The sequence below is a fragment of the Mustelus asterias genome, chromosome 15 (assembly GCF_964213995.1).
Source record: "Mustelus asterias chromosome 15, sMusAst1.hap1.1, whole genome shotgun sequence".
NCBI lineage: Eukaryota > Metazoa > Chordata > Chondrichthyes > Carcharhiniformes > Triakidae > Mustelus > Mustelus asterias.
In genome coordinates this window covers 25,891,202-25,918,764 of record NC_135815.1, presented here as the reverse complement: position 1 = coordinate 25,918,764, position 27,563 = coordinate 25,891,202, and the positions used below count along the sequence as shown (strand labels likewise).

The following is a 27,563-nucleotide window of genomic DNA, read 5'->3' as shown; positions in this document are numbered from 1 at the left end:
TGAGCTTTCGGAGTGCTGCTCCTTCCTCGGGTGCATGCCTCCTGGAAAAGCACTCCGAAAGCTCATGATTCCAAATAAACCTGTTGGACTTTAACCTGGTGTTGTGAAACTTCTTACTGAAGACATTTTTGCAGCATAATTTGGAATAATTTCCACCTTATAACGAGGAAGTTAAATTATTCTTCAACTTCATCTCTGTCTCAGCTCATCTGCTGCTAAAACCCTCATTCACGTCTTCATTACCTCTATAGATTCAGCTATTCCAAAGCAATCCTGGCTGGTCACCCATGTTGTTGATTTTGAAGTCCTCCAAAGCTCTGCTGTTTGGAGGACCAAGTCCCATTCCCCAATCATTCCTGTTCTTGTTGCCCCCTATTACTTAGAAATCCTACAGTACAGAAAGAGGCCATTCGGCCCATCGAGTCTGCACCGACCACAATCCCACCCAGGCCCTACCCCCATATTCCTACACATTTACCCACTAATCCCTCTAACCTACGCATCTCAGGACACTAGGGGCAATTTTAGCATAGCCAATCAACCTAACCCGCACATCTTTGGACTTCCCAGTCAAGCACCTTCATTTTAAAATACACATCATTGTTTTCAAATTTCTCCATGGCTTTGACTCTACCCTTTTTTGTTATTCCTTCTAACCCCATAACTCGCCATGTTACCTTTTGTTCCTCTAATTCTGACCTCTTGTGCCTTACAATTGATGGCCTTATCTTCAGTTGCCTGTGTCCCAAATACTGGTATACACTCCCTGCCCTCTCCACCTCACTTTCCTCCTACAGGACAATCCTTAAAACTTACCTCTGATCAAGCTTTTAGTCATCAACCTGCTATATGGCATGTTGTCATACCTTGTTCTGTTTCTCTGAAGCACCTTGGGTTGTTTCATTACATTAAATGCACTATATAAATATAAAATGTAGCCATTATTCAAGTGCAAATTATTATCTACCTATGTTAAGATGGGCACATTGTTGAATAAACAACATCGGGGAAAGTGGAGTTATTTTATTAGTGTCACAAGGCGGCTTACATTAGCATTGTAATGAAGTTACTGTGAAAATCCCCCAGTCACCACATTCCGGCACCTGGTCGGGTATGCTGAGGGAGAATTTAGCTTGGCCAAAGCACCTAACCAGCATGTCTTTTGGACTGTGGAAGGAAACTGGAGCTCCCGGTGGAAACCCACGCAGACACGGGGAGAACATGCAGACTCGGCACAGATAGTGACCCAAGCTAGAAATCAAACCTGGGTCCCAGGCACTGTGAGAGAGCTGTGCTAACCACTGTGCCACCAAGGGTCCAAATGGCCTAATACTGCTCCTATTTTTTATTTTCTTATGAAAGGGGAGAAGTTGACCAACCCAATTTTCCATTGCAACTTTTGTTTTCAGTGGTTTTGTAAGAATTTTGTCCACTTCCTATATTGCAGGAGCCCCTGTGACTCTCAATGAGTTATCAGTTGAATAGCAGCAATATAAATGAAAGTCTTTTTATCATATCCCGAGAAACTTGAAAACTGCTCCAGCACTCTCAGACCTTACTTTCTCTTCCAATCAGCATTTCCCTTGCTGAGGAAACATTGGCCAGAATTTTATGTATAAAGTTCAGGCATATGCCCAACCTGAAAGTGTGGAAAATCATGCAAAAAGAAGTCAAGCACATGCCTTCATCACACCGTCGTGCAATATTTCAGTTTATGGGCACCCACACAAGTTGGAAGCAGACAATCAAGAAGTCAATTTAAATTAATTAAACACCAGTTGACTGGGATTTTACATTGCCTGTCTGCCTTTACGATTGGTGAGTAAAGCAGGTCTTAATTAGCTTTTTAATTACATTGATAATTTAGTCAACTGGATTTCACAATTGCCTTCAATCCCATTCTGCAAAAACCAGAAAGATGAGGATGATATTGGGATTCTGAACTGACATCAAGTTTGAGGAATTTAACACCTCACATGTTGGGGAAAATTCCCTCCCCCCAATATACGTTAGTGAGCAAGCAGTCAAGCTATCGAACAAGAACTTGCATTTGAACTGAAAGGCAACCATGGCAGAGAGCAGCCTTACAGAAGAGACAAAGAGGAAGAAATTGGCCATGTTAATATTATGGAGAAAATAAGGGTACAAGCACAGATAAAGTACCACTGTTCCAGCAGTATTACAGATGTTCACTGGTTTCAGCTGAGTAACAAGACAGAATGATTGCCTGAAAGAATTCAAAGATGGAATGATTGGAAGTTTGTGGACAGAATTTGAATGTCAGCAATACAATGAAGTGCCTTACAAAGAAAAGTGAGTGAGAAAATAAGGCATTAAGAGGATGTAAGAATCGGGCATGGATTTTGTATGGAAAGATAATTTTAAGAAATGAGGCCTGAGGAAATGGGACCATTGATGATGTCAAAGAGCATTATGCTGAGCTGAGCTAACTGCATAACGCGGAGTTGGGTCAGAAGGGGATTCAGAGTACACGATAGAGGTGCCAAGGAGGAGATGTGTTCTTGGAAACATACATTTTTAACAAAATGTTGTATAGAAGAGTTTTGCATTCAAAAAGTTAAAGGTAAACGGTAGTTTTATTAATGCGTAATTTGATCAATTGTTCTTATAATTTCATGCATACTTCACTGAGTGTTCTTCTGCACACTACAGTACTATTGATTCTGGAATCTACAGAACATCTTTAAAAACTATTTTTCAAAAACTCTTAACAATTCTTGTAAAGTATATCAAATGTATTCAAATAACATGCTTTCTGTGAAATAAAGCACTTGTCTTTGAATTCTGGCTGATTGTGAACTGGATTGTTTGTTCTGTAATCCAGCACAAGGCCTTCGCCAGCACTAGTTATCACTGATGCTGTTTGAACCGTATTTCCGTTGTTATTATAGTCAGTACTGAGTCTCACATTTGCTTCTTTGGGAAGATATGGAACTTTGCTTGCCAGGTTGGTTGTTGAATCGTTACCAAAATTTAATACAATCAAGAAGACTGTATCCAAACCATCCAGTTCTCTCACATATGCAAATACATCTGTATCATTCCAAATGTAACACATCCATCCCCTATGAATAGGCAGCTCATTCTGACGAAGAAAACTCAACTCACGGTATAGGGTCAAGGTAGAGTTTTGGTGTTTCATTTCAACCTGTCAAAAATGATTACACAGGAAATGATGAGCTCCAGGAGCATACATCTGTACAATTAAAAACACTTGAATTACAAGTCCCCGAGAAATCAAATCAGTTTAAATTGCCCAGATAATGTATTATTGTTTAACTGATCTTTCCCCCTTTTCTGACCAAATGATCTGCACCTGAACTCGTTTAAATCCTCCAAACTCCAGGAATATAAGTTCAGTTTTTTGTACTTGCTTCACTTTTGTGTAAATATTAATACTGAAAATGATCTCACTTACTTCAACGTTTACGGTAGCATAATTTGGGTGGACACTAAGCCAAGTTTTATTTGCTGTACTGAAGCCAGCATTAGCACTGCTATCCCATTGCATTGGTGAGCGTTGTGGATCACGATTTGCTGTCTGTAACAAAATGACAATTCAACCACATGAAAAAGTTATTCAACTTTTTTTCATTTTCTCTTCTGTAAGATTGTGTAAAAGCGTACTTCATTCATTTTATTTGCCCCTACATTTTCCTTAGATTTTGCACCTCCTCCAGCTTATGGGATGGGAAACATTTTTCTTCCATGCCAATCATATCCCATGTCAATGTAAGGAATACTGTGGTTGGTGACAATTCAGGAAATGGCAAGTGTCAATCTTCAGCCAACACAATTTGGAACTGAAAAAGCTTAGTATGATTCTCAGCTTACTTGTAAATTTTAAGTTTAAGTTTTCATCTCCATTGCAACTTAAAATCAACAAGCACATCATGGCACGGTCAAGTGAACAACCTAATCTATCATGTACAACTAAAGAATATTGGAATGAAAGCAAAATACTGCATATGCAGAAGATCTTAAAATAAAAAGATGGTGCTGGAAAAACTCAGCTGGTCTGGCTGCATATGTTCCAAAGAACCATATTGGACTTGGAATGTTAATTCTGTTTCCCCCTTTGCAGATGCTGCCAGAGAGGCTGAGTTTTTCCTGCACTTTGTTTCAATTACAGAATATCAGGACCTATTTTTGGGTAAGTGGCATCCTTACCACTAATTTTCATGTGGTGATGTGTGAGGGGGAATTTTAACTGGCAGCAGGTTTTGGGTGGGTGTGAGGCAAACTGAGCAGCCTCTGATCTTTTCACTGCTGCCAGGCCTCATAAACATTGGTGCAGGGGCCTCCATTTTTGTGAGGTGGCTGCCAAGAAACAGCTGGAGACTGTCCAAATCCATTTCATGTAGATCCATTGGTCAACAGGAAAGAAATTCCATTCCAGCAGCCGAGACCAGATTTGAGCCCAAATCCCAGATGCAAAAAGCTTAATCTCCTAAATGTTCTAAAAGCTTAAAATGTAGTCAGATACGTACTGGATCAAATTTCCCAAAAGGATCTTGAATCTCGTCTTCAGGTACAATAATATTCTCCATTCCTAATTCTTCCCCATAGTAAGTAGTAGGAGTTCCAGGAAGAGTCAACAGAAGCATGTTAACGACGTTAGTGTAAATTGCACCAACACGGGATGCAATACGTGAATTGTCATGATTTCCTACCTAAACGTTAAGCAAATAGTCTATGTTAAATAGCATCGAATAACACTATCATACACAACTCAAACATTGGATGGCATGACATGATCTTATTTCACATATCATTAAAAACTTGCGAGTATTCCCAAATAAATTCTACTTTGATTTCTTTACTCTGTTCAATACTTGGCTTATTCTCAAACCAAGAAGAGATTCCCTGTTTGCTTCAAATTGAGCTTTATGGGCCAGATTTGGATCTTTACTGAGGGTGATTCACAAATGATCACTGAAACAGATATGTTTTGCTGTGGATTTCTATTCCCCAGAAACATTAAGATGATACGACACCAACCTCTTTTCACAATTTAGACCCTGCAACAAAAGAGAACTTTGGATTCAAATCCAATCTAACAGATAAGATAAAATATACCACCATTACCAGGGACCTATTAAAGTTATGGTCAAATTCATTAGCTATTTGCTACGAAGTGTTTGTAGGTAAAGACATACCACCCAGTTTGGCCATTTTCCTTCAGGCATGTTGCGCATCCAATAATCTACAATTTTAAATACTCCATTTCCTGACATCTCTTTATAGAGATCAATAAGGTAGAAGTTAAAGGGAAAGTCAGCTTCTTGTTGTATTGGTGTTCCATAATACATCATCGTCTTATAGATTTCTTCATTGTCATAGGATTCAGCCATCAGAAATCTGCAGAGATAATATGACTCAGAATTTATACTCTGACAAGCAATCAAAAAAACAACCTTATCACAATAAACTCCTCTAACCTTTATAATATGAATAAGGTCAAGTGTTTGCACACACAGGGGTAAACGTGTTTGTGTCAACCTCATGTCAGTATTTATTTTATCATCTTCAGAAGGTGAGGAAGGACATATATTTTAACCAATGAGCTAAACTACATTAAGAAGGAATTTTTCAAGGATCTTATGGAATCATTACAAAGGACTGGGCTTGTTCCAGGCCCCAGGAAATTAAGGCTTATATCAAAAAAAGTGGTTTCCATTACTGAACACAGGAAGATTACCTAGACTAAAAAAGGTAATGAGAGCTATAGGAACAGCAGAAGAGAAAACCCTGAGGCAGGGTTTTGGCTGTGTCTCTCTGAATTCAAACTTGAGAGCAAGACCTGATTAAGATGAGAACAAGGCCTGTAAGCAGATAAATAGATGTAAAGTTTCTACTCTGCAGAAGCTGCAGACTACAAGCTAGATTTCAAAATTATAACCCAAACTCAACCCATTCGTAGGAGGTGGGTCTCTCAGTTAAATATCTTAATGATGCTGTGTTCCTAAGATTTTAATTGTCTTCCAGTGTAAATGCAAGATCATTGGATTTCCTGGGCCAGCAGAAATGCAGCAGCTGAAGAGAACTGCTGGCTAGAGCTGGTTAGTGCCTTCTTGTTTTGAGGGCCAGATAATCTCCCCAGCAATCAGATCTTTCTCCCTGCTGCAATCCAATATGCTCCATGACCTGCAATCTTCCCCTGAACACCCTCCATGACCTCCTCTGCACATGATTTCCTCCCATCCACACCTGCATGCAATCTCCAAGCCACACCCCATCGATAGTCTTCTGAGCCCTGATCTCCCCAGGACCCCTCTTCAATGTTCTCCTTGATCTCCAATGTCTCCATGTCTCCCAGTACAATGAATGTTCTCCCTCTTCCTCTACAGATCCTGACTGTGGCCTGATTATTCCAAGTCCAAACCCTCACTCTCCGAGCCTTTTAATCTGTCTGGCTACAGCAGTGAAATTTGACAGGGGTTAAGGGAAACCTGTCCTTCTCCCTTGCCCATCACCTGCCCCAGCTTCCTGCCTCCACCTCACCCTGTTTCCCTGGCTCCCTCACCTGAGGTCTCTGCCTCCCCCCGCCCTTACTCCCCAAGCCCACTGGCTCCCTCCTTCCATCTCCCCAGAACTGAGAGAATGCTCTATAGCTGAAGGTGATCTTCTTCCTGTTCCAATGGTTAACAGGAATGTTAACCACTGCATGACAAGGAAAAGCAAGAATTCTCCTATTATCCTAATGAAAAATCCTCAATAAGACCATACCATCAACCATATTTGAGGAATCTCAAGGATTTCCAGGAAAACACTATGTTCAAGGTTTTCTTTTACCTGTATCTTCCAGGTTCTCTACTAAACTCCTCCAAAAGATGTTGCCAGCTACGGATAATATCGTGCATGCCCACTTGTGTGGATGTGTAGTCATGATAAAGCTCATCATATGATGTGATATTATTCTAGAAGAATAAGTAAAAAATATCATTAGTACAACTAAATCAATGCTCTTTATAAGCCAGTAATAACAGAAACATTCTAACAATGGAGCAATTCATGTCTGGAACAAGCTGCCAGAGATAGTAGTAGAGGCGGGTACAACTTTGTCTTTTAAAAAGCATTTAGATAGTTACATGGTTATGATGGATATAGAGGGATATGGGCCAAATGCGGGCAATTGGGACTAGCTTAAGGGTTTTTAAAAAAAGGGGCGGCATGGACAAGTTGGGCCGAAGGGCCTGTTTCCATGCTGTAAACCTCTATGATTCTATAATGGAATTTATTGCACCGGAGTCTGAAATGTCCATTTTACAGCACCTACCCCCCTCTCTCATCACCCCCACCTAATCACCCCAGGGGAGGTTTGTCACATGGGCTCAGGTGGTTATTATATTGAGCAGCATGCCATGGGAACCATTCCTGGAACCACCAGCTCACCCTGCTGCAATTTTACTGGCAGTGGGATGATGGCATCAGGAAGCCTGCCTGACTATATGCCAGTTGAGCTCTTTAAGTGGTCAATTAACAACCACTTAAGGGTGTCCTCTTGCCCTCACTGTCCTTTACCCACAGCAGGAGACACCAACGCCATGTGCTGCATGACAAGTTTCATTGCATCACCAGTCCTTCCCTTCTACCCATCCCATGCCTACTCCCTGGTCACATTTCTCCCTGTTTCCATTTATACACTCAACACTCACTACTGCCCTTATGACTTTTCCCCATCCCACACCCATTGCTTCTTACTCTCAGCTCAGCCATCTCACATTTCTTCATAATTCTGCAAGAAACCTCTTTGCTCTTCTTGCAGGGCAAGCTGGGTACACAACAAGAGAAAGATGACAAGATCTGAAAGAGGGCTGGTGGAAAACTCATGCCAAGGCGACGCATTGACATCCTGGCACAGAAAGGACATGTGTGGTTGGAGTACATACACAGCACTGTCTTTAAACTTTGCTGTCTTTCCATATATTCTGCTCACTCTGCCACTCACTCTGCATTACAATCTAGCGGTGGACAGCATTGCCTCATCTGCTAATTTAATCTTTACCATTCCCTGCTCAACTCTTGTCCCTCTTCCCTTAGGAGAACTCTCTTAAAGATGTACTATCACTGAAGGACACAATCCTGCAGGATGTGTTGCTGGTCATCATATACCATTTAGACTTTCAGAAAATTAAAGTCCTCAAGATTCAGGGCCTTCTGAGGGAGCCCGTGTGGTAATGTGTGGCAGTCGATAATGTCCTGAACTTCTGATGAAGGAGCAGCACTCCAAATGCTGGTGATTCCAAATAAACCTGTTAGACTTTAACCTGGTGTTGTGAGACCTCTTACTGTGCCCACCCCAATCTAACATCGGCATCTCCACATCTGAATTTAAGGAAAGCCTAAAATTTATGCAGTGTCTAGAGCCTTATCTTGCTATTTCTGGTTGTCCACAGGAAAATTGGCCCAGGTCAATATGGCAGTGGTCACTTGCCTGATGCAAGCATGAACTGCAGACTGCCTGATGTTACTGATGTTCCCTGTAGCAGCCTAGAAGGAAAGGAGGAGGCAGTGGTGAAATGGTATTGTTGCTAAACTGGTAATCCAGAGACTGGGAGCAATGTTCTGGGGACACGGGATCGAATCCCACAATGGCAGATTCAATTTTTTAAAAATCTGGAACTAAAATGATGACTGTAAAACCATTGTCAATTGTCATAAAAAATAATCTGGTAATGTCCTTTAGGGAAGGAAATCTGCTGTCCTTACTTGGTCTGGCCTACATGTGATTCCAGACCCACAGAAATGTGGTTGACTCTGAACTGTCCACTGACAGGTTCAGGAGTTCAAGAACAATCAGAGTTGAACAACACATGAAGGCCCAGACAGCGACGCCAACATACAATGAAAATTTTTTTAAAAGCTGTTCATGACTTGTGGATGGTACGGTGGCACAGTGGTAGGCACTGCTGCCTCGCAACGCCAGGGACTCGGGTTCGATTCCGGCCTCAGGCAACTGTCTGATGTGGAATCTGTACATTCTCCCTGTGTCTGCATGGGTTTCCTCCGGGTGCTCCGATTTCCACCCACAGTCCAAAGATGTGCGGGTTAGATCATTGCCGCCTGTCTTCAATGTGAACATGTGATCACGCATCGTCACCGCCCGTACTGATTGACGTCTTATTTCAATGCTGCGTGTATTATCGCCACACGGTGCCATCATGCAGTGCACAGCATCGCGCACAGCTCCCTTCATGCAACTGGCTCCTGTGACCCAATTGCTGCCACTGTTAAGGAAGCTGTTTGTACTTTATTCAAGACAACATTAATTTTTAAAGAAACCCAGAGGCATCAAGAACCAGAGTTGCTTTTTTTCAATCCATGTGTAATTTCAAGCAGTGTAATTGGGTGTTTGTAAACACCTTGAGGCTGGTGAGTCTTATCTAATTTGAATATATTCAGAATTCCTTTTATATTTAGTGATTGATTTTACTTTGCAAGTTATTTCAGTTTGGAATGTGCAGAATTGCACATGTATCTTACAGTATTTCAACATGTACATGTTTTAGTCCAGGTGGGAAATGTCCAAAGGTACCAAACTCAAGCTTTAACATTGATTCCTAAAGGAATCCATGATCACAAAAAATCATTTCACTTAAAATCATGATTTCCAGACATGCAACCACAATTTAAAACAAGGACTTCCACATTGAAGGCATGTAAAGAGAGACTTACTGACTCAAGTACTGAGTCAAGTCTTAAATAAAGATTGGCTTTAGTTTATTCCTTCACCACTGGCTCTCCATAGCCAAGAAACAATGATTCACAAGGTTAAGAATTTCAAAAATGTTCCAGCAATCCTCTTCAATGTTATGGGCGGAAGTTTCCGATATTTTTTCAAAGTGTTGGCTTCAGTGAGAAAACTGGAGAAAATCCTGCCAGCACCATCAAGCAGAAAAATCATCCCATCTTCACCCACTTTGAAAAAAACTATTTTTGCGCCAATTTCACGCTGCTCATGGCGGCCTGCCTCTGATTCACTTGTCCAGAATTATTCCATCTCAGCAATCAGTGGAGAAGCCCCGTTTAAACATTTGCCAGCGCTTGTTCAAAGTCCACTTGGAGTGCTGCCCTCCTCAATGTGTGGGACTGGAAGTGTGTTGGTCACGGGAGAGAGGGGGGGGGGGGGGGGGGGGGAGTCAGCTGAGCTGGACAATCATAGGGTCTCCTGGGTGGAAGGCCCCGGGCTGTGCACCTGACAATCGTCTTCCCAATGAGTGCTCGGAGGACATTGGGCTCCTCCATGGTGTGGAGCGGCAGCTGGAGTGAAATCCAGAAGCCCTGCCATCTTCTGGCGCTGACACTCAAGGATTTCCACAAATGCCTGCACCATGCAGTTAATGTCCTGGACCATGTAGCTCATGTCCTCAGCCATGGAGAGCATGGCCTGAACCATGGAGTGGACATCCTACCATGGAGTGCATGTCCTGTGCCAAGATCACCACTGTGGATGCCACCCTTGCAGTGTTGGCCTCATTGCCTTGGAGTGACGGCACAGTTTCCTCAGACAGAATGTGTTGGAAACTTCCAGTTGGCCCTGTAATTCGAGGAGAGATGCTGACATCCCTTCCTGATATTCAAGACGCTGCCCTTACAGTTCCAGCAGCTGTTGGATGACCGAACCCAGGGATACATCATCTGATTAGGGCTCAGCAGAGTCCTGAGCTCCAGCATCCAACTGAGTGCCGGATTCCTGCAGCAGCTGGGGGAGAGAGGTGGGGCGGGGGGGGGGGGGGGGGGGGGGGGGAATAACTGCGACAGGCCTCTTCGTTCCTTTGTGTCAGGGCCCTCTTGCCCTCATGAAGTCTATCACCACCTCATGTCAGATTCCCCCACACTGCCCATACAGCCTGGCATTTCACAGGGCCCACCCTGGGACCTTGCTGTCGCCCCCTGTGCCGACCATGTGGTTTCTCTCACTCCCACCCACTTCCAGCTGTCATTCCAGAAAGGTTGTCCCTCCGAAGAACAATTGCTTAGACACCAGTAAGGGGGACCCGGGAAGCACTACCTCCACACCAAGCACCAGGCCCCTTGGGGACCTAGAGATCCACAATAATGAATGCCCGCTAAGGTCTGCAAACAGCAAACCCCCTCCACCTATGCCGACACTCAACCCCTGGCCCTGAGATTGACTTACCTGGTTCACCCATGCCCTCTCTGGTGCCCCCCCTCCATTGGACTCCCTGGTGAGTAATGGCAACCTGCGCATTCACCTCTAATATCCCCTCGGAGGTCATTTTTATAGAGCTGTTGTAAATTGTGACATCATGCTGGCGTGGAAAGAATATTCAGAGAGGGTGGAAGTCCGAATGGGATGGCTCGCAAATGAGATGCTAATGTATTAAAATGAGGTTCCCAACCTTCTTGGGCAGGAACTTCATTATGTCACGGGTGAGAAGTGGGAAAAATTGGGAAACGAGATCTTGTTTACGCTGATGGTTGGCGCGGGCTCAAAATTCCGCCCTATTAATGTTCTTCAACATTTTGTCTTCCATCTTCACTTGAGACTTTGGCTGGGCCCTGAAATTCAAGTACCATGGACAGAGGAGATTTACTGATTTTAGATAAAATAGCCAGGTAGCTTACTGGGTTCTGTGTTAAGTTGACTTGAGGCTCATTTCTTAGGCTTTTAGCTTCCAGAAGATATTTGATTGCATCCACCCTGAAACCATCAATGCCTTTCTTCAACCAAAATCGTAATACATTCTTGAAAAAATAGAAAAAATATAACTGAAATACACACATTTTTGATAAAAATACAAAGTGAAACCATTCTTGTCAATTCCGCACTCAACAGCAAAAAGAAGAACATGAGTTACATATCCGTAACTAAACCAAGAAGGAAGTATTCAACCTACTGCCAAGACTTTGTCATAGAAATCATAGAATCTCTACAGTGCAGAAGGAGGCCATTCGGCCCATCGAGTTTGCACCAACAACAATTCCACCCAGGCCCTATCTCCATAACCCCACATATTTAACCCGCTAATCCCTCTAATTTACACATCCCGGGATACTAAGGGGCAATTTAGCATGGCCAATGCACCTAACCCGCACATCTTTGGACTGTGGGAGGAAACCAGAATTCCCGGAGGAAATACACACAGACACAGGAAAAATGTGCAAACTCCACACAGACAGTGTCCCAAGCCGGGCATCGAACCCAGGTCTCTGGTGCTGTGAGGCAGCAGTGCTAATGACTGTGCCACCGTGCCGCCAGTGAATGGAAACAAAGGATATCTTTCAGCTGATGTAATTTTGATTATTCGCTTGTGTTGAATCTAGTCAAAAGTAATACTTAATGCTGATTTCTAGAACATTTACCAACCAGTTCCTTTATCTTCTAATGCAGGGAGTTAAAAGTTATGGATTAACACATATTTTACATGTTGCCATTTCGATATTGAGATGTCCGTGCTGTATATTTGTGGTTAACAACATTACTTGATTTAAATTGTGAGATAAAATGAATAACTACCTACTTTCATGTCCTCCTGCACATTAACACTTCTGTAATTCAAATCCGGTTGTTCCTTCAAGAATTGATGTAAATAACATTGCCCTCGAACCTCATCAAACTGCCAGGCAGAGCCTCCAAACAAGCTAATCTGGAAAACAATGGACAATTGCTGATTTGTTCTGTGTGGAATGTAAATCATAGATTGGTGCATGATTATTCACTGTAATTCCCCTTAATGAAGGGTTCTCACTATTGGAAATTCATTTAAAAATTAAGCATTTACCAATAATTTTTATTGTTTATATCATTTTTAATTGCTTTGCTTTTTTAAATTTAAAAGATGAGTGCTAATAACATGATCAAGAATATTAGTTTTAAAAGTGCCCAAGAACGACAATTTATGGCAACTGAAACAACATTTGCTCTCGTTATCTGGGTGAAAAGAAGGAGTTTTACATAGAATGCAATAGAATTTACGACACAGAGTAAGTCATTCACCCCCACTAATCTGTGTTGATGTTTCAAATTAAATCTTATTTATTAGTCACAAGTTGGTTTACATTAACACTGCAATGAACTTACTGTGAAAATCCCCTAGTCGCCACACTCCAGCGCCTGTTCAGATACACTGAGGGGGGAATTTAGCATGGCCAATGCACCTAACCAGCATGTCTTTCAGACTGTAGGAGGAAACAGGAGCACTCGGAGGAAACCCACGCAGACACAAGGAGAACATGCAACTTCCGCACAGACAGTGGCCTACACTGTGAATCGAACCCAGGTCCTGGGCACCGTGAGGCAGCAATGCTAACCACTTTGCCGCCATGCTGCCCTATCTGCACAAACAGTAATTCTATTCCGATATGACTGCTTTGTTCCCAGGGGGAACTAGATCTATCGAACAGGAGCTAAGTTGCTGACAATGAGGAAACACCCCCCCCGCCCAACTTCACAACCCCCCCTCCATCCCCCGCCCACCCCCGGTGCCCACAAGCAAACATGACAGGCTTTGCTTTTTGGGCTCTCAACCTGGCAAGTGCTTTATCTGCCATTGGTAGTGTTTGTATAATTCCATTTGTGGCCAGAGCAATACTTTCCCATCTCCCAATTGGCCCTCATTACTTTTTTGGTGAGTACCACTGGCCCAAAGGAAAGGATAGGAAATACGATTACTTGCAATAAAAATAAAATTGACGTGCTTTTGTTGTTATAATGTCAGAAAGCATAGTTACAGTAACTAAAACAGAGGGTTGACATTATTACCCAGTTGTTGGGGTAGGTGGTTTTGTTCATCTCATGTTTACAATCAACCCAGACGTAGTAATCAGTGTATTTTCCTTCTCGTTTCCGGCTAAGTTGAAACCAACGGTGTTTATCGCTGGTATGATTTGGAATGAAATCCATTATCAGTTTTATACCTTTGAAAAAATACATGAAAAGTCATTCAGTAAAGTGAAATCTCTCAGAAGTAAATCAAGTTGTAAATTTTCATGATTATTCACCAAGAATTATGTTAAAACTATGACGTAGAAAAAGCGTGTTGGCTTCGAAGCAGAACTTTTAATGTAAATGGGATGATTTTCCTGCCTTTACAGCACCGAGTATCTGATGTGAAGGCAGGAGGATTGCTTTCCCACATTCGATGCTGGTGAAATAGTCTTCACATTTACCACTGGCATTAGATTCTTATCAAGTTCAATAGTCAGCTTGTAATATTGAATGTTACATCCACTTACAGAATGCTACATTCCCTTGAACACTGAAAAGAAAATCAGCTACACAGTTCATTTAGAAACGTCCTTCTTCTAATCATGGGCTACGTCTGCAGAGAGTTTTTTTGAGTTGTGCAAGTGAGTTCCTGCTTGTTGTATAAACAATGCTGATAATAGCTGTGGAAGCAATTGGAGCTGTTGAATTAAGAGGAACCATACAATTAAAGAAGTTTACAGCACAAAAGGACAACATTTGGATCATTGAGACTGTGCCAGATCTTTGCTAATGCAAAGTAAGGTGAATGCTACTTCCCTGCTCACTCTCCAAAATCCTGTATCTTTCTGTGTCAAACATCTATTTACTTTCCCCCCTGAAGATGTAATGTTTCTTCCTTAACTGTTCCCAGTGGCAAAACCTTTCATGCGCCAACAACCCTTTAAACAAAGAAATTTCCACTATTTTTTTTTGTCCCTTCATTTTACTGACAATTTTAAATAGATGTTTACTCATCACTGATTCCCCATAGCGAGGACATAGCCATTCCCTATTTACTTTGTGAACGTCTTTCATCTTTCAATCTCCACTTTGGCTTCTCTGTTCTCATGAAAGTAGTCTCTCCTCATAGCTATAACTCCTCCTCTCTGATATAATCACAGTGAGAGGTTCACCTATGAAGTGTATTGGTACAATATTAAAGCATACAGGCTTGTGCTTTCTTTTTCCATATCATGTAATGATACTAATATCCTAAATAATCTGTGTGACAATGCTGCATTACTCTCTTTGAGCATGCAAAAATTTGCATCTTAATCTGTAAATAACCCATGATGATACTTAAACAATTCTCTGATTAAATAATTCCTTAAAACAATAATGTAACATAGGAAAATTGATAATGACACCAAGTAACTGTATACCTGAGACAGCTAAATTAATGCATCATTTAAATAACATTAATTTGTTGTGGTTTGAATTGCATAATCATTAAATCACAGAGGCAAAAATGTTCTCAGTTTCAGTTTTACACACTTCAATAATGGGAACACAATCGATAATAAAAGGAAAACAATGGCAAGTACTTTTCTAATTTGTTGCATTTGTAGTTTTAATTGTATATAGTGCTTCATGGACTTGCCTCCCATCTTGACTTTGTGTGCTAGTGAGCATTTCTCATCCCTCATGGTTTTTATTTCTACTGACTTCATAGAATCATAGCAATTTGCAGTATGAAAGGAGGTCATTCAGCCCATTGCATCCATGCCAATGGACAAGGAGCCATGCAAACTAGCCATACCAATATCGTCTGCCTAATTTTCTTTTTAATTTCACCCCTACACTTTTTATATTCCACTAGATTTTCTGCAGCATTGAGCCCTTGTTATCTGCCACAAAATAACCTTTTTATTCTCTAACCTCTCCTTGTCATGCACCTTGTCATTCAAAGGATCCTAGATTTGCTAGTCATACTCTTTTACTTTAAGGAAGCATACTTGCTCTGAACCTTCACTGTCTTGTCCTCGAATTTCACCCACTGGTATGACACTGATTTACCTTTAAGTAGCTGTTTCCCGTTCAGTTCAACTAAATCACACCTCAGCTTAATAAAACTTGTCTTTACCCCATTTATTCCTGATCCATCTTTACCCTTCTCCATAACTACACTCAGTGTAACCCAATCTTGGTCAAAGTGCACCAAAGTGCTCCCCAACTGCTACCCCTTCCGAGCTACAATCTATGAAATTAAGACCAGAATCCCCCTCTCTGGTGGAGCTAACTATGTGCTAGCTAAAAAAATGTTCTCCTGAAAAGATGTTAAGAATTTGGCTCATTCTGCCTTTCACATGAATTCTATCCCAGTTAATTGTTGAAATCCACCACGACTACGAACCAATGTTTTTACACATCTGAGAGATTTGCCTGTATATTTTCTCTGCCATTTCCCTCTGACTATTTGGGGCTCTATTGTATACTCCCAGTAGTATGATTGCTCCTTTTTTGTTCTTCCGTTCAATTCATAGGGCCCTATTTTATGACCCTGCTATTGTTTCTTTAATCAATACAACAACTTTTACTTTTTTATCTGCCTCTTAACCTCAATCTGAAAATCCTGTAACCAGAAATGTTGAGCTGCCACTCTTCCCCTTCTTTTAGTCATGTCTCAGTAATAGCTACAATATCATACTTCAACATGTCAATGTGTGCTCTCAGCTCATCCGCCTTATTTCCTAGACCTCCAAACTCCCTTGTCACCTATTTTCTAGCCCTTGATTCCTCTGCCTTACAAACATATTTCAACTTCTATTTTCTTCTGAGTTTGTTCTCAGGTTCCCATCCCTCTGCCAAGCCAGTTTAATCCCTTCACAACAGTACTAGCAAAGCTCCCTGCGAGGATATTGCTCCTGATCCTGTTGAGATGCAGTCTATCTGACATTTACAAATCCCAACTCCCCAGAGGTTGTCACAATGCCTCAGGAACTTGCAACCCTCCTTCCTGCACTACCTTTCTAGCCACGCATTCATCAACTATCTTGCTATTTCTGTACTCACTAGCACTTGACACCAGAAGTAATCCCAAGATTAACTTTAAGATCCTGTTTTTTAAATCTCGCTCTCTTTCTGCCCATGCCATAGGTGCCAATAAGTACCATGACTGTTTTTTGATTACCCTTCCCCTCCCCCTCAGAATCTCTTGCATCAACTCAGTGACATCCCTGACCCTGGCACCAAACAGGCAACATATGATCTTGAAGTCACATCTACAGCTGTGCTATCACATCTGCACCTCAGTGTCAAAACCCCTACCATTATTGCTCATTCACCTTTCGTCCTTCCCCACTCCCCATGAAACTGAGTTATCCATGTGCCATGGATTTGGCTTCACCTCACTCCATGGAGGATCCATCACTGTCATGAGTATTCAGCTCTGAAAATTGGTTGGAGAGGAAGATGAACTAATAAGATCCCTGTCCTGACTGCCTGCTCTGCTTCACCTTTTTGGTGGTCACCCGTTTCCTATCTGCCTGCACATTTTGAAGCTTCAGATTGACCACCTCTGAACACACATCAGTCACAAATCTGGCGGCCTTGCGAATGTCCTCTACTGACTCTGGCCACCACGCAAGCTGCACATCCAATGTAGATATAAATTGGGAAGATCAAAAATGAGCTACCAACTCAACTATCACATGTTTTACACAACTTCACAAAGTCATGATGTACACCCACTTGTTAGTTTCTACTTTCAGGACCTTCAATTCCTTTCCTGACCTTTTCTGAAAAAGAAATCAAGTTGAGTTTACAAATACTTCTATTGCTATAAATCCTGCTTGGTCAATGAGTCTCCTTAAATTAGTGTTAGTGAACAATTATTTAAGGGAGTGACTATATAGCAATCTTCATATTAATGCACAGTTGTATTTGTGACACACGCAAGGTGCATTCAGGGACTGATATGCAATCTGATTCTGAAACAAAAGAGTAAGATTCTTTGAGGGAATTGAGCAGATGGCTTATAGAATATAACTCCAATGTGGTATCAATGGTACCTGGTTGTTTAAAAATTCAACTACTTCATTGGACTTTGTCAACTTACTGCAGGCTTTTCTTCTAATGCGTTGAGAAAGCAAATGCTCCATCCATATTTTCAAATCATTGAAAATTTATATCAGGGAGTGGAATTCTACACACACATGCACATAAACACACATGATCAAAGCTCTGCCCAGCACATGGAGTAAAATTTGCAGACAGATAATGGGAAACTTGTCAATATTTTGCATTCTACAAGAACCAGTCAATCTGGGATTGCAATATAATAACAGCCTAAAAATAAGTCAGAATTCAATCTTCTCCCACCTCTGCTGTGCACATTTTCTAAGAGATTGTCAAACTCTTCCATAGTTCCAAAAATGGGATCGATTTCTTCAAAATCTTCCACATCGTACCCAAAATCTTTCATTGGAGACTTGTACACTGGACTCAACCAGATAGCTTTGATGTTTGAATCTACAAAGTAATCCAGTTTTTCTGTAATACCTAGTAACAACAGACAAAAGATATTTTAATTTGTAACTCTTTCTATTACATTAAATGCCGAATCAAAATTGTAATTATAACTTGATATAAAATTATGACAACACTTGTACTTGTATAAAATACAACAGTTCCTCCACCCTGAATAAAATGGTCTTGATACCTTGTTGCTCTTGGATTGAAAGAATGTGATGTTCATTTGCAAAATGCAGTCTCCTGTGCCTTTTCCTTAAGCATAGAGAACTAGATGGCAGCATGCTTACATGGCATCAGGAATGTTGCGGATCCCATTTGTTTGCATGCAGGCAGGTGGTTGACTTCAGTGTTCTGAATGGTTCTGCATCCAGAGCCATGTGTCAGAACCGCTTTCTTCAATTATGATGTGCTGAATATGCAATTTCTGGAGATGTATTTTGGGGTTAGATAGAACCCCATTATGTGCAGCAATCATGGAAAGGGGTAGGCATTTCCCAAGGTGAATCCTTTCCTAAAGGATGAGTAGAAGGCTGATTCAGAGGAAGGATAGAGAGTAGGAGTTAAGGACAAGTTATCAAAGTAGCCACTGGATAGTGATGTCCTACAGGTTCCATTCTGGCACTTTTTTATTCACTGTGTACATCAATCTTTCTGACCATAGATTCAGAGGGAATGGTGTTCAATTTTCAAGAGATACTAAAACAGGTGAATAATTATGGGGACTAAAGGAGGTTGTAACAGGATGTTCGTAAAACTGTGGAACAAATCGATAATGTAAACTCACCATGAAACATTGTTACAAAGTTCACATGGCACCTGGAATTACAAGTCAGCTGAATTCAACCCGCAACTACCAAGTGTCAACCCACAGCGATGACTACTCAGTCAACCTCTTTACATCTGTGGTCATGAAAAGTTTGATCCAGAAATCAGAGACACAATTCAGAAAGTTTGGGTGAAGGATAATATATAAATGATGTTTGTGATTGTGTGTCTATTTAAACCTTTAGTAAGACGTCAGTTGAAATGCCACATTAGATATATAGCTTAACTAGTTAAACTAGTAGCATAATTATAGATACAGTTGAAACCTAATTAATTTAATTAAACACAATAAAGATACTGGAGAGATGATGTGTTGCAGTTGTAGCACGTGGGAGCTGGTGGACACCAATGTGCTCCACATCTACAGGAACTGTCTGCAGCTTGATGAACTTCAGTTCAGTGTTGTGAGCTGGAGTCTGAGCCTCAGACACTCTGATACATCAGGGAGGGGAAGGAATACCTGGAAACTTTGTTCCAGGAGGTAGTCACACCCGTTAGACTAGGTGCTTCTGACTTATTCCGTGGTCAAGTGCAATTAACATATATATAGTTTTTTTTCTTGTTTCAGAGGAATGTGTAAAATCTCAGATTATTTTCTGCCAGCAGCCGGTGTGTTTAGAAAACATTTAGCTCAAGGGTGTGAAAGCAAGTTAATAACTAATTTTCAGCTAGGAGTCCGTTACTTAGATAGAGCTAATGGACCTGTGTGTGTATACAAGGAATTCCCCTGGGATTTGTGATTAAGTAAGAAGTCTCACAACACCAGGTTAAAGTCCAACAGGTTTATCTGGTATCACAAGCTATCGGAGTGCTGCTCCTTCATCAGGTGAGTGGATGAAGGAGCAGCGATCCCAAAGCTTGTGATTCCAAATAAACCTGTTGGACTTTAACCTGGTGTTGTGAGACTTATTACTATGCCCACCCCAGTCCAACGCCGGCATCTCCACATCATTTCTGATTAAAGTTGATTGACAGGGTTATGTGATAAACTGGGTCTGTAGCAGAGAGAAAGTTTTTAAAGCTGCAGTTCTAGCTGGGAATCTGCTGAGGTATAGTCAAAATAGTCAGGATAGTCAGAAGCATTTTTGGATAGTCAAAAGCCTTTTCCCAGGGTAGAAGAGTCAATTACTAGGGGGCACAGATTTAAGGTGCGAGGGGCAAGGTTTAAAGGAGATGTACGAGGCAGATTTTTCACACAGAGGGTGGTGGATGCCTGGAACTCATTGCTGGGGGAGGTAGTGGAAGCGGATACGGTAGTGACTTTTAAGGAGAATCTTGACAAATACATGAATAGGATGGGAATAGAGGGATATGGTCCCCGGAAGGGTAGGGGGTTTTAGTTAAGTGGGGCAGCATGGTCGGTGCAGGCTTGGAGGGCCGAAGGGCCTGTTCCTGTGCTGTAATTTTCTTTGTTTATACAAGCTGCTCTAAAACTCAATTTTTCTCTGAAAGCTTCAAGACTGATAACACAATTTATAACAAGTATGTTTATGGTTGCTAACTGTATTTAAAGTGGCATTTAAGTCTCTAAGAGGGAAGTTACTTATGTGGAACTGAAACAATCATAAGCTAGAAAGTAAAGTTGCTTCCTTTCAATTTTAAATATTGTTCAACTGTTAATGATTAAAATACTCCACTTGTTAGAGATATATTTAAACTCTGTAATTAAATAAAGTTTGTCCTACAATAAAGTATCCCTAATTTGTCGGTGGAATTATTCCTGGAATATCCTTTCCTGACATTTATGCCAAAATAGAAAAATTGTTGGGGTCTAATCTGACGTCCTAAAATAACTTGGGGTTCTGGTTCAGCACCCTAACATCAGAGACAGGAAGGTGTGACTGCAAGTAAGGAAGGTTTAGGGACCCAGAGGCTGCAATGAAGGAGCTTCAAACCCTGCAATTATCCAACAGGTACAAGGTTCCTGCAGTTTGTGTAGATGAGAACAGGCACTGCATGGCAGATGAGCAAACTGACCACAACACCATGGTGTGGAAAGCCACAAATGTAATTGTAGAAGGAGACAGTATAGTTAGGGGAATAGTTACTGTTCCCTGCCACCAACTCTTGAAATAAATCTTGGCTTCCGCGGTATCAGAGTTAAGACATCTCCTCTGAGCTGGAGAGGAAGTTGGTGTGGGAGGGGAAGGGTACAACTAGAGATTCTGCGAAGGGAGTATGAGCATCTAGGTGCTAAATTAAAAAGCAGCACCACAAAGGTGGATTACCTGAGCTAGAAACAATTTAGTTTTGGGTAAATAAGATCAGAGAGTTGAATGTATGGCTCAAAGATTGGTGTGGAAGAAGTGGTTTTCAATTCATGGAGTATTGGCATGAGCTCTGGTGAAAGAAGCAACTGTATCACTGGGACGATTTGCACTTGAACTTCACTGGGCCCAGTGAACCAGTGAGTTATATAACCAGGCAGGGCTGTAGAGAGGGCTTTATACTAAATAGTGGGGGTGGAGGAACATATGAGGGAGATTTGGAAAATTAGAGAAAGGACAAGGCAGGATAACAATTAGGGAAATGTTAACTAGAGCGTAACAGGAAGGGGCAGAGTGTACAAACATAATAGTTCACCAGCAAAAACGGTCAAAGTAGGAAAAGAATGGTGTTAAACTAACAGAGAGGAGGAAGGTTCAGGTGAAGGAAGATTTAAAAATCAAAGGTAAAAGTTGAGGCAATAGAAAAGTATACAAAATGTGGATAAAGAAGCTGAATGGGAAAAGAAGGAGCAGAGCATTTAACGGTAACAGTGCAACAGAGAGTAAAGTCTGTGCTGTGAATATTGGTAAAAAATAAAATTTGAGTTACTTCAGCTGAATATGCAGAGCGTCCACAATAGGACAGATGATCTTGTGGCACAAACTGAAATAAAGATCTATTCACCATTACAGGCACAAGGGGCGGATTCTCCGGCCACATTCGCCCCAAAACCAGAAAATCCCGCCCAAGGTCAATGGACCTAGGAATGGTCCGTCCCTGCCCCACCCGCTATGTTTCCCGTGGTGGACAGGAAAATTCCTCCCAAGATAGCGAATGCATTGGGTATGATCGTCAAAAATTCCTAAGATTCTAGAATGATCCCATAAGATTGCTAAATGTAACACCGCTATTGAAGATTGGAAAGAGAGAGAAAACAGTTATCCTCACATCAGTCATCAGGAATCTATGATGAAGAAATTCTTAGCGATGCACCTTTCAATGGAAATTAAGGATGGGCAACCAATTCTGGCATTGCCAACGATTCTCACATCCCGTGAATTAATTTTTAAAATCTCCAGTAACAGTCAAGAGTTCAACACCATCAAGGAAAAAGCAGCCTACTTGATTGGCATACCATCCATCACCTGCCTCCACCATTAGTATACCATGGCTATTGTATGTATTTGCTACAAGATGCAGGCAGCAACTTGTCAAGATTGCTTTGACAGCACCTTCCAAACCCATTACCTCTACCACCGAGAACAAGGCCATCAGATGCATGGGAACACCACCACATGCAAGCTCCGTGCCAAGTCACATATAACCCCATCTTGTAAATACATTTTTCCTTTCGCATGTCCGTTCCCACACTAGCTACTAAAGCAGTCCCCATAATGGCGCATGAAAGGCATCTAAACCAGTGTGCCTTGGCACTAGCCAAGACTCTACAATAACTGAGCTTCTGATACAATTTCCATTCCTCCTCCTCCTCTTACTCACCTTCCCAGAAGGCAAAGATAAATTCTGCTAATAATTGCTAAAAACAACCTCAGCTTTGTAATCACAGTTCAAGTTGCACAACCTTTCACAGAATTGAATTATCAAGAACACCAAAAGTGCTGGCCAGTTTTCTGTACATTAGCTTGCCTCTTGAAATGCCACTTGGCCCTTTAAATGCCATTTCCAAATGCCAGTTCCAGCCTTCATCACAAAGGATTGCTTGTCAGGCCCACAGAATTTTGATACTCACAAATTGTATTGGGATCCTAATCGATTGGACTATCATTGGTATTCTGATTGTGAGTTCAGGTTGCTTAACCTCGAGATCTCAGGAAAACAGCACCAACAGCATCATCAATGAAAAAAGATTGCTAAATCTTTAAGCCTCTCTGTTAACACTGGGTGGGAGGTCCGAAAATTCAACCCTATAAATAATTAGTTCAGAAGCTAGACTTCCTTTTAATGGCAGAGATATTCTTGTGTCCGACAAGTACAAATTCAACCATTAGTAAATCTTAAAATATTTGGTTTAGTCAAGAGTAATTACATTCTGGAGCCCAACTTCGCGGATGGGCTGGCAATACGTATTTAGCAGGATATATCCCTAACACTAGCTTTCCTTCTAGGATTATTATTGCTTACCGTTCAGATCTCCGACACCATTCCCATCAGAGTCTTTGAACGATCGTGGGTAGATTTGATAGATTGGGCTGGCTTGCCACCAGTCCAGACACTTGGGAGACAGAGCAATGATGGTGATTGTACAGGCTACCAGAGTGAGAGTGGCTGCCACAATGAGCCAGAAAATAATTTCTCTGGGCAATCTGTAACACCATTGGCTTGAATAGTGTATTAGGACATCTTTGGGCATTCCAGCATAGGGTCCATCATGATATACGCTCACTTGGTCACTTCTGTCACAGTTTACTGCCACAGTAACATAAGGCTCTTCTTTTAGTTTAGCAGAATCACTGGATTCACTCAAGTTGCTAGATCTTCGTGGTTGGCTTTCATCCTCTTCAAAGGTTTGATTGGTAATACCTTTTACTTCTTTCAGATCTATACGTGCAAGATTTGCTTGATCTGTGTCGAAAGACATCTTAAGAGTTGTTTTGCGTTCACACTATCTGTGTAGCTGCCAGTCTGAGCGGGTTTGTGAAAGGAGCCTACTTTATGCAGTTGCACCCGGTCCTTTGGACTTCGGACTCTGACTAGCACTCAACAGGTAATAGTGCAAGCAGACCAAAAATCATTAACTATATGAGAAAGATATGTTTCTACCAATGCATACCATTTTGTCTTTCTCAATGCAAAATAAAAATGTTGGATTTCAAATTAAGTCACATGTAATTCTATTTTTGTTTTATGGAAATGCAGACATCTTTTAAAACTTAGTTTTAAGTGGGCCTCACAGCACCAGGGACCCAGATTCAATTCCCGGCTTGGGTCACTGCCTGTGTGGAGTTTGCACGTTTTCCCCGTGAATGCGTGGGTTTCCTCCAGGTGCACCGGTTTCCTCCCACAGTCCGAAAGACGTGCTGGTTAGGTGAATTGGCAATGCTAAATTCTCCCTCAGTGTACCCAAACAGGTGCCAGAGTATAGTGACTAGGGGATTTTCACAGTAATTAGCCTGATAGAGAATGTAATCCTACTTGTGACTAATACATAAACTTTAATTTTTAACTTTAATTTTAAAAAAACACTTTTAAATTCATTTGATTTTCCTTATTTCTTTCTTTAATCAGCTCCATTTTAATCCGGAGACACTTGCAATATATCATTTATATCATCAATTTGATGGCACCGCTGAAGTTAACATCAAAATGGCAATATAAAATTCTTGGATTCTTGAAAGGCAAATATACCATTAAAGATGACAGACTCCACCAACGCCTCTTATATTGGTATGACTTCTAGTAATAAGATAAACACAAACTGTGTTGAAACTCCAGGCAAAAGTAGCAAAAAACTACGGCCAATGTCAAAGTGGACCACTAAAGTGTTCTGGCTTCTCTCTGGGCAGGTAGGGACTGATTTCTGCAGAATCTCCTTGTCAATTTTTTTCTGAATCATTAAACAATTTAGGTAATTGGAAGAAAAATGTATTTTTGAGAGATTTTCAAACCAAATGTGCACAACAACACAAATGTTTTAGAAACAACTCCTTCACTGTTGCTTGCACAAATGCAATTCTTTTAAAATATTTTCCAAACAGTATTGTAGCCCGACGGGAATTCATAAAGACACCAGCAAAGCCGGATGGCTAAAAGGGCTAACTCTTGATCAGGCTAAGGACTCTGGGAGCAGGAAAGAACAGGATGTGCAGCTATATAACAAACATGGGAATTGATTGGACAGCCTTGCTGCCAAGGCTTGAACAGGCAATGATTGAACACAGATCCCTGTGTGACATGTTCCTGAGAGAATGGTGACTCCCTGACAGAGAGGCATGATACCCTGCATTTGTGACCAAAAAGACAGTGATTAATTAGTCCCTGTCTTGGAAAACGTGACTGGAAGCGTGATCAGCACCAGCAGGATCTCCATAAGGAGAAACAAAAATACATCAGCAGCAGTAACCAGGATTAAGCACTGTAGAAGCAAAGCTCCGAGTCTGGGACTCGGAAACATTGGAACAAAACCCATCAGCAGGGAATCTGATCAGTTCACCACACCACAGGTAGTATCTCGAAGGCCAATTCATGAGTTTGGATATTTTATGAAGTTCTGATAACTTTTGAATACTTGTGCGTATAATGGAGTAAGACAGGTTAGTTACTTTGTGTTTAATGAAGTTTGATGCCTGTTGTAATTTTGTGGTAATTTGGCACAGTACAATAAAGGAGATTTGTTATACAATAATTTAAGAGTTTGACTCTCTTGTCTACAGCGTCAGTTGACCCAGGTTCATTGGCAACAATATGTTTTCCTGCTACTTGCAGAGTGGCCAAAGAATCTCTGTACTGGTTAGTGAAACCAAAAGTGTATGTGGCTGGGGCAGGAATGGGGACAGTTTGAGAGGGGCAAATTCATATGTTCACCCTGTTCAGTGCCTTTTTTCTCCCTTATCTTGTGTTCAGTATACCTTGTATTGTAAATGGGATCTTTTTAACAACTGCTGAATTGGAAATCAGATTAGTAGAACTGCTCGTGTAAGCACTTCTGCAATATAAAGAGGCTATAAACTTTCTGTTTGACATTTAGGATACTAATCAGGGATATAATACAACTGCATGGTTACTAAGAGCCAAAGAAATAATGAACAACAGAACTGTCATAAAGTACAGACGTGCCAAAAATATCTCAAAAACATTACAAATATCTTTAAACTTTCTGTTAGCCATGAAATAAACAATGAATTGTGTTTTTCTGGGACATTAAAAGTATTTATGACTCACGTGGTTAAATTTTATAGTCCTCAAGAACAGACAATTAAGTTGTTCCCATTTGATGCAGAGGCAACATAACATTGTGCCTCCTTTTATTTTAAATGATCTCCATTCACTGCAGGGGGACCAGAGAATCCAGAAAATTCTGGTAATTATTGCCAAAGGACTTGCATTAACTTAATAGAGGAGTTTTGCCTTCAAAATCTATAATTCACTAGAAAGGTAGACTGATAACTTTGAGCCTGAACTTCTGCAGAGTGACATTCAGAGTTGGATTACTCCTAGTTTCTGACCTGGAAATCCAAAAATCCTTTCACACCCAATCTTCCAATTCTGGCTGGGTGAGTGTGGTTTAGGGCAGCTTTCTCCAGAAACTCCTGATCCCAGATTTGCAGCACCCTCTCCTCAAACTGGCTGATATTGCAATTGCTCAGCACCCTTTCAGGTGCAATCTGCTTTATTCTATTGGGTGGATACTTCAGTTACAGGCTTAAATGTATCAACATGATGAAAGACCCTATTTGGATTGTGACAAAGATATCTGCAATAATCTAGGAGCCATAATAGAAGACATGACAACATCAACTCCACTATTTTTTTGTGCAGGGAGGGATGTTGGACATGGAAGATGGTGGAAAGTGGACCATGGAATGTAGGAATTTTCTAAAGGAATGAAGGAGTAATTGGGGTGGGGGGGTGGGGGGATCAAGTTTCCACTGGTTGATTTAAATCAGAAAGAGGTGTCCATGCAGCTACCTACTGCGACATTTTGGAGGCATCTTTGAATTGCTTACAGCACTGCAGCGAACCTATGGTGCTGCTGGTGCTACTGGATCACTGACTGGACTACTTCCTGCCACAATTTGCGGCATTTTATGGCAATCTCTATTGCAACAACATTCCCAGCTTCTTCCTGACCTACAAGCAGATAGGAACATTTTTTTAAAATTGTGTGCGAGATGTGGACAATGCTGATGTGGCTAATTTCATTTCCCATTCCAAGTTGCTCTGGAAACGTTGTATTAGACCTACTTCTTGAGATGCTGTAATCTTTATGATGATGGTTCTTCTAAAAGAGTGATAGATTCAGAATTCCAGAATATATCAAGAAACATCTCCACATAAACTGCAATTATTATGGAACAGAAACATTAAAGAAACATTGTACGCTGTAATACAAGTGATGGTTGGAAAATTGAAGATACCTGTGAAAGAATAATCTTGATAGAATTATGTCACTTCTTTTTATCTAGTGATATTAAAATGACAACTGGGAAATAGAATATTAGTGAGTTATATTTGAAATAGGTGCAGCCTTTATAAACTTACATTGCATGACTGAAAATATATTTTAGGAACTTCATTCAATATCCATATACAATCTCACATAGATATGAATGGAAATCTATTCATTTCGCACATTTCTCAATGC

The 27,563-nt window shown here is 41.1% G+C and overlaps 1 protein-coding gene across 1 annotated transcript; it reads right to left on the bottom strand.

Moving 5' to 3' along the window:
- Positions 1–164: 164 nt before the first annotated feature.
- On the bottom strand, positions 165–23,886 carry LOC144504796 (amino acid transporter heavy chain SLC3A1-like). Its single transcript, XM_078230537.1, has 10 exons — positions 23,384–23,886; positions 18,056–18,235; positions 13,751–13,905; positions 12,510–12,635; positions 11,614–11,733; positions 6,817–6,941; positions 5,181–5,382; positions 4,512–4,694; positions 3,440–3,562; positions 165–3,169 (listed from the first exon to the last, which is right to left on the bottom strand). Exons 1-10 carry the CDS (start codon positions 23,838–23,840, stop codon positions 2,729–2,731), a joined length of 2,112 nt encoding a protein of 703 aa, XP_078086663.1. The 5' UTR covers positions 23,841–23,886; the 3' UTR covers positions 165–2,728.
- Positions 23,887–27,563: the final 3,677 nt, after the last annotated feature.

Bases quoted from the DNA above. Each gene is read 5' to 3' on its own strand.
- LOC144504796 (XM_078230537.1), bottom strand. From the start codon at position 23,840: ATGTCTTTCGACACAGATCAAGCAAATCTTGCACGTATAGATCTGAAA. The intron at 18,236-23,383 runs GTAAGCAATAAT...TGTTGTTACTAG, and splicing joins TGGTGTCGGAGATCTGAACG to GTATTACAGAAAAACTGGAT. The intron at 13,906-18,055 runs GTGGGAGAAGAT...ATTTTTTCAAAG, and splicing joins AGAAAATGTGCACAGCAGAG to GTATAAAACTGATAATGGAT.